The sequence below is a fragment of the Hesperophylax consimilis genome, chromosome 15, assembly GCF_061612785.1.
Source record: "Hesperophylax consimilis isolate HC1 chromosome 15, BYU_Hcon_1.0, whole genome shotgun sequence".
Taxonomy (NCBI): domain Eukaryota; kingdom Metazoa; phylum Arthropoda; class Insecta; order Trichoptera; family Limnephilidae; genus Hesperophylax; species Hesperophylax consimilis.
In genome coordinates, this window is record NC_142850.1 from 37,103,486 (window position 1) to 37,111,478 (window position 7,993).

At 33.5% G+C, this 7,993-nt stretch overlaps 1 protein-coding gene across 1 annotated transcript in view; it reads left to right on the forward strand.

Annotated features, from left to right (window-relative positions):
- trx (histone lysine N-methyltransferase trithorax) overlaps positions 1–7,308 on the forward strand; it is a 47,682-nt gene extending 40,374 nt beyond the window's left edge. The window contains exon 13 of the mRNA XM_089640526.1: positions 3,794–7,308. Within this exon, the coding sequence (XP_089496652.1) occupies positions 3,794–3,967 (174 nt within the window). The 3' untranslated portion in view covers positions 3,968–7,308. The remainder of the gene's footprint in view (positions 1–3,793) is intronic.
- The last annotated feature ends 685 nt before the right edge of the window (positions 7,309–7,993 follow it).

Genomic DNA, 7,993 nt, shown 5'->3' on the forward strand with positions numbered 1-7,993 from the left:
ATACTCTCAATGCACAATTTTGCTGTAATCTTTAGGTCAGGAGAATGATACCACACCCGGATGAGGGTTTCGATGAGCTGCTGCTTCGTTGTGATCACTTCCTTGGCAATCTCCCTCTTGGTGAGCTCCTACAGGTTTTCAATAGGGTTCGTGTTAGGGGAATTCCCCAGCCAAGGTAAAACCTGCACATTTTTTCAGCTAGGAATGCAGTGATAGTCCTGGCTTTATGACAGGGTGCGGAGTTGTGCATAAAGACGTATTCCTGGCCACCAAGGAACCATTCTCCGACATTACTTGAGGCAGTAATCGATTTTCCGGTACTGATCCTGCCTCATAGTCCCTTGCACGATGTGGAGGCGCTCCATCCCTTTGGAAGAGATAACTGACCACACCATGATACTGGTAGGGTGTTTGATCGTCTCCACAAGGCAGTCCGGATGAAATTTCTCTCCTGGGCGTCGTCGGACGAACGATGATTTGTTAACCAAAATTTGGAATATGGACTCGTCAGAGAAGCACACCTAAAAAAAGGAATCATATAATATAATCAAACTAATGGAATTTTTTGAAAGCTTGAAAACCACAAAAATGTTAATTACCATATTCCAGTTCTCTGTAGTCATGTTTTGGTGTGCGTTGGCCCGTTCCAGTAGTTTTTTCCTTATATCTACCGTGAGGCGAGGTTTTTTAACTGGCCGATGACCAATGAGGTTCTCCTCAGCCAATCTCTTCTGGACTCTCCTTTGGGAGACTTCGATATCTTCGTTGATCATCAAGGTCAGGCGAGCCACACTCTTTTTGCGATTTTGGAGACAGACGTCTCTGATTTTGCGGTCAGTACGAGGTGTAGTGATTCGTTTTCTGCCACATTTCTTATTGTGATTCAATTCAAGGGGCAGGTTTTGATTGATTTTTTAATTTATCTTGTTAACCACAGACTTTAAAATACCTGTAATGGCTGCTATTTCCCTTTGGGAATGTTGAGTGTTTAACAATAGTGTCTTTACTTCCGGATATTTTCTTGGAGACGTGTCTAAAGACCTAGCCATACTGATAAAACAGAACCTTGAGATAAGCTTTGGTTGACTGTTATATACATATCTTTTTGAAGAAAGCGGTTCGTTATGCAAAATGAGATTTACTATTATTTAAAAAATTAGGCTTATTAGATGTAAACGGCTCTTTGCCAATCGCTCTTAGAATATGGTATTATTGGATTTGGCAGTACAAATGACAGAATCCTGAAATCTCTTGCAATACTCCTCTGTATTCGTACATACAAAACACAAGAAATAATAACTAACATGTATATATAATAAACACGAGATCTCAGGGTCAAAAACATATCCAACAAGCAACTGCAAATACAACATTTGCGCAAAAAAGCTTTCTATGGTACTAAACTCTACAACAGAATCCCGCATTCCTTAAAAACTCACAACAATATTATACAATTATTTTACAAGCAATAATTATTCGCCTGAAACACTCATCCACATTGAAAAATCTCCTGATAAAAGATACATGACGCCAACGGGACTCGAACCCGTGTCCCTTCGATTTCCGGTCGACAGCTCTGACCACTGAGCTATGGCGGCTTATCTCTTACCCGCGAAATAATTCAATATATACTAGTGCTTCATTCAACAATTACTGCTTGTTTACCAAAAAAAAATAACAATATTATACATTTAAATCCCAAATAAAAGGTGGATACAAAACATAGGGAGATCAGAAATAGATAATATACTGACACCAAATACAGACTGAAACCGAAACCACTCAACTGAACAAAACATAGGGAGATCAGAAATAGATAATATACTGACACCAAATACAGACTGAAACCGAAACCACTCAACTGAACAAAACATAGGGAGATCAGAAATAGATAATATACTGACACCAAATACAGACTGAAACCGAAACCACTCAACTGAACAAAACATAGGGAGATCAGAAATAGATAATATACTGACACCAAATACAGACTGAAACCGAAACCACTCAACTGAACAAAACATAGGGAGATCAGAAATAGATAATATACTGACACCAAATACAGACTGAAACCGAAACCACTCAACTGAACAAAACATAGGGAGATCAGAAATAGATAATATACTGACACCAAATACAGACTGAAACCGAAACCACTCAACTGAACAAAACATAGGGAGATCAGAAATAGATAATATACTGACACCAAATACAGACTGAAACCGAAACCACTCAACTGAACAAAACATAGGGAGATCAGAAATAGATAATATACTGACACCAAATACAGACTGAAACCGAAAACACTCAACTGAACAAAACATAGGGAGATCAGAAATAGATAATATACTGACACCAAATACAGACTGAAACCGAAACCACTCAACTGAACAAAACATAGGGAGATCAGAAATAGATAATATACTGACACCAAATACAGACTGAAACCGAAACCACTCAACTGAACAAAACATAGGGAGATCAGAAATAGATAATATACTGACACCAAATACAGACTGAAACCGAAAACACTCAACTGAACAAAACATAGGGAGATCAGAAATAGATAATATACTGACACCAAATACAGACTGAAACCGAAAACACTCAACTGAACAAAAAAACACCATGTAAAAATTATAATTCTTTAGGAAATAACACTACTTAATATATTTATAATTACATATTATACACACTACTAAATTTTAATAATTTGTTTAAAAGGGCCAAATCGCTCATGGTTGTTCTGAGAGATAAGCCAGATAAATAAAGTAATTTCATTATATTAAGGCGATGCACTACGTCTTGTAATATTTTGAATCGAGCCGCTATCAATAACACACCTTACGTAGATGGCGATAAGGCTTAAATTCCCGCTTCACACCATCCACCTGTTTTGATTTATGCAAGAAAAAAATATGGCCAAAAAGTGCCTTTTATTTTATTTTGTGGATGTTCAGGCACAAATATTAAAATTTTTTCAATAATTTTATAAATAACTTAATTTGCCACATTATACAATAAAACCATAACCCAAAATGGGTTTGTAAGTAGGAGATTTTGAACTCTACGTCTTGTAATATTTTGAATCGAGCCGCTATCAATAACACACCTTACGTAGATGGCGATAAGGCTTAAATTCCCGCTTCACACCATCCACCTGTTTTGATTTATGCAAGAAAAAAACATGGCCAAAAAGTGCCTTTTATTTTATTTTGTGGATGTTCAGGCACAAATATTTAAATTTTTTTCAATCATTTTATAAATAACTTAATTTGCCACATTATACAATAAAACCATAACCGAAAATGGGTTTGTAAGTAGGAGATTTTGAACTTTAAAGCAGTTTTCATAGGCCTCATACATTATTTTTTTCTTGGCTTATAAAAAGACTTATCTAAAAAATACTCGATTATTTTAAAGACCAAGATGTATTCTACTCGCAGTATTTAATCAAAGCATCTGAAACATTTCTAGGCGACCAAATTTTCAAACCAAAAACACATGATTTTAAATTACTACGTAATGCATCGCCTTAACATAGTTAATTTGTTATGCTATGGTTATGGCCAGTTTGAAATAGATGAACCTTAAACATTTGTGTTGATCTCTCTCTTGTGCTTTATAGTATAGTGGACCAAATAGTGGAATTGTGTTCTAAATTAATGGCAGTAAAGAGATTATTGCTTAGTTATTAACTTGGCTGTGATAGACCCCTAGAAAGAAGATCCTACCCCAATTTCGTTGCACCTAAATTATAATATATATTTATTGTTATTTTTTAAATTTTCAGCCCAATTGCTATTCCCGAGTGGTTGACATCTTGGGACACAAGCATATTCTGATATTCGCATTACGTCGCATCAGCCAAGGAGAGGAGCTGACCTACGATTACAAATTCCCCTTTGAAGAAGTTAAGATTCCGTGTTCGTGCGGAGCTAAGAAATGTAGAAAATACCTAAACTAGATTTGCCCTGATTAATACAGTACACTCTGTTGATTGCAGCTTTTCTTCACAACAACTTTGTGTAGTTTGTCCATCTTCGACAGGACATTTTTTAAGCTTAATTTTATTCACCTATCTACTGTTTAAACATGAAATACCTGAGGTCTCGAATGATATATTTGTAAATTAATTTCATATTTCAATAGGTAAATGTTCATAGCATTATTTCCGTGTGTATATATAATATTATTGTTAAGATTAAATCTAAATCATTTATTGACTTAACGAATCCACAAAACTTTGATGTAAAAAACATAAGTGTTTTTAATGAATTATAGTATTATTACACAGTAGATTGTTTGTATATATCGTATACACATTGTACATATTATTACTAATGTTTGCAACATTCTAAATTGCTTAAGAACAAAGTCATTTTTTTTGTGGATGTTTTTATTAATTAGTTGTTTAGTCATTTTATATTTTGGTGACTCAATTTGCGAATCAATATATTTAGTTGAATCTCAAAAAAGGACTACTTTTGATGTTTTGTTTCATAAATAATTAACTTTAAAGTAATATGCATTAAGAAAATAAAACACAGTAATTTATAGAGCAAAACTATTCTTTTATAATCCTCACTTAAAATTATTAACAGCGTTGTGATTTAAAGAGGTGAATTTAAAGCAATTTTTTACCCGTTAATTATTGTGAAAGCTATACGTGCACATGCAGTTACATATGTATTCATAAAATTGTATATTTCATGTATGTACAAATAATAATATTTTTATTTGTGATTATTTATTTAAGTGAACATCAGCCTACTTTAAGCCTATTTAATAAACCACTCGGGATACAAGCGCATATAGCCTAGCCGTATAGTAAAATATGATAGTCATTTTCAGTGATTTTGGTGAATTTTAAGTACCTTCTCTTTTTCATACAATGATTTATTTAGTACATATTATTCCCTCTTTATTTTAGCCTAGTTTTTTTAATTAAATGTTGTGAGTGCTTTGTATCTTATTTTGAACTATTGACATTTTATCAGATTTTCACGGCTGTTCTGTTTCTAGTTTTATTTTTCCCATCGTGATGTCATTTTGTACTTTGGCTTTGAACTGAAGATAGCCAAAATCAAATACCATTTCAATTTTAGGAGTCTTTTTGTCAATCATACACTTGAATGTTTTAATTTGCTATTGCCTGTGCTAGTCGCGGGATTGACAATGATATTATTCAAATTTGACTAATTTTGACTAGTGTTTTTATCGCATTAATTTAGATGTAGGTACTATTTATTTTGAGAATATTGTGCTTATAAAGCAAATTTTATAATTGTATTATTATTTTCGGAAAGTTACAAACTGAATCACAGAGAACCATTATCAATCATACAATTTCGGTTATGTTCTGTCTGAGTGATTGTAACTCTGGTTCAACGAACTCGGATTGTTTTAAATTTAAGTGTCATTTTCAAAATTGGAACTGAAGTTACACTTGTATCCTCAATTTAACTAACTATCGTACTGTTTCCAGCAGGGGTGGGCAGAGAGGATGGAAGTTACACTTGTATCCTCCATTTAACTAACTATCGTGCTGTTTCCAGCAGGGGTGGGCAGGGAGGATGGAAGTTACACTTGTATCCTCCATTTAACTAACTAGCGTGCTGTTTCCAGCAGGGGTGGGCAGAGAGGATGGAAGTTACACTTTTATCCTCCATTTAACTAACTATCGTGCTGTTTCCAGCAGGGGTGGGCAGAGAGGATGGAGCTCCAAAAAGCTCAGTCTTGGCTTGGCACACATTCATGCACACCCGTCTGTTATTCCGACTCTCGATGTGGCCCCACCCAAGTTATAAAATTAACTCAACAATTTATTTGGTTTCTTTCTTTTCCCATGATATTTTTCTTGTGTTTGTAGAATTACGTTTTGAGAAATGTCCATTTAACAGTTTAGTTCCGTTCTGTATTGCTTTCTAATTTAACATTTCTCACTTTCGTACTCTTTTACCCATTCAAAAGTCTGCCAAAACAATATGGTGATTTCAACAGATGGTTTCCACATTTCTGAAACTGGCAATCATGTTTTGAATGGTGACCGGATAACTCATCAAAGTGACAATTCAACGCACCTATAAAAAGTGTTGTAAAGTTATGAAAAGTGATAAAACAAAAACTAGCTTACATATGTAACTATTTAACCTAGTTTTTGTTTCATCACATTTAATGACTTTAAAGACTTTTTACGACCTTTTAAAAGTGTGTTGAATTGTCATTTTGACGACTTATCATGGAACCGTTTTGAATTATGGATATCTCTGTACATATTAGCTGTGTTTTGCAATAAATGTATTTTATTCATATAACTGTTTTGTTACATAACTTCCATTCTTTTTTAATCTAATCATAATTCAATCATTGCATACTTTCTCTTTATCTTCATCATTAACACATTTTTTTTTATCTTATGTGGATTTTTTTACCATTTCTCTATGCAGACAATTGAAGAGTTATTTATAAAATAGATTGAAACAAGCAATGTTGTTTGTTCTTTACATAATCTAGAATTGATTTTTTTAATACTTGTTATTCATGAAAGTATTATTTTTGCATTTAGAACCAAAGCTTATTTGATACTTTACGATTATTATTTTGCTATTTAAAACTAAATTTAATTTAAACTTTTTATCTTTTATTAATTACTTTTGGTGTCATGACTTGCATAATGATAACACTTGCCTAAGTCTTTTGTTTTTAACATATTTACGGTACAATTCACGCCCCGTTATTGTGTACGATGAAAGTATAATTACATTTCCTTCGCTCTTTAGATCTGATAGGCTTTAAATGGTAACTTAAACTATCTATACCTACTGTGTTTTAAATCGAAACATATGGTACAATTATTAAGGGAAATATTGTAAAATCTTGCCATGTGTAGATGGAGACGAGACGGGAGATTGTTGCATTAAATGCTGAGAAGAAGGAGCGAGTTTCAAGTCGAGAGTAGAGAGCCTCCGCGGTGGTTTTATTGGCCTAGCATTAAATTATTGTGATACTATTTAGGTTCTATTAAAGAAAGAAAAGCAAGGCTCTATTGTACATAATTATTATTACATAAACTAAGTTTTAAATGTTAATGTAAAATGAATTGTGTAATCATTTGAAAATGATAAATCAGTGCGATAACGAAATTATATTAAATTTAGTTAATATATATACATTTATTATTATAGACACAATATTTCCCAGTTACGATAACACAAAATAGCAATTGAGGTATTTTAAAGCAAAATAATTTATGTATTTGGTACATTTTTAAATGAATACAATATGAATTGTGATTACATTTTATGTAGAGATACATTATAATAAAATGTTAAATATAATTTCTGTATCCAAATTATTATTCCTCCTTCCTTTCACATCCTAATGCCTGCCCTACACTATCTGTGAGATATCTCCCAGAGTGACCAGATATTATAATGAAAACTCCACAGGTCTTCGGAGATTAAGGTAAGGTAAGTTACACACTGCGAATATAATAGGTAAATACAAGGCGGAGCAGCTCTAAAAGAACACTTTAGTTCAAACAGCAACACTGATGCTGTTTGAACTAAATTATTATTCCTCCTTCCTTTCACATTCTAATGCCTGCCCTACACTATCTGTGAGATATCTCCCAGAGTGACCAGATATTATAATGAAAACTCCACAGGTCTTCGGAGATTAAGGTAAGGTAAGTTACACACTGCGAATATGATAGGTAAATACAAGGCGGAGCAGCTCTAAAAGAACACTTTAGTTCAAACAGCAACACTGATGCTGTTTGAACTAAATTATTATTCCTCCTTCCTTTCACATTCTAATGCCTACCCTACACTATCTGTGAGATATCTCCCAGAGTGACCAGATATTATAATGAAAACTCCACAGGTCTTCGGAGATTAAGGTAAGGTAAGTTACACACTGCGAATATAATAGGTAAATACAAGGCGGAGCAGCTCTAAAAGAACACTTTAGTTCAAACAGCAACACTGAT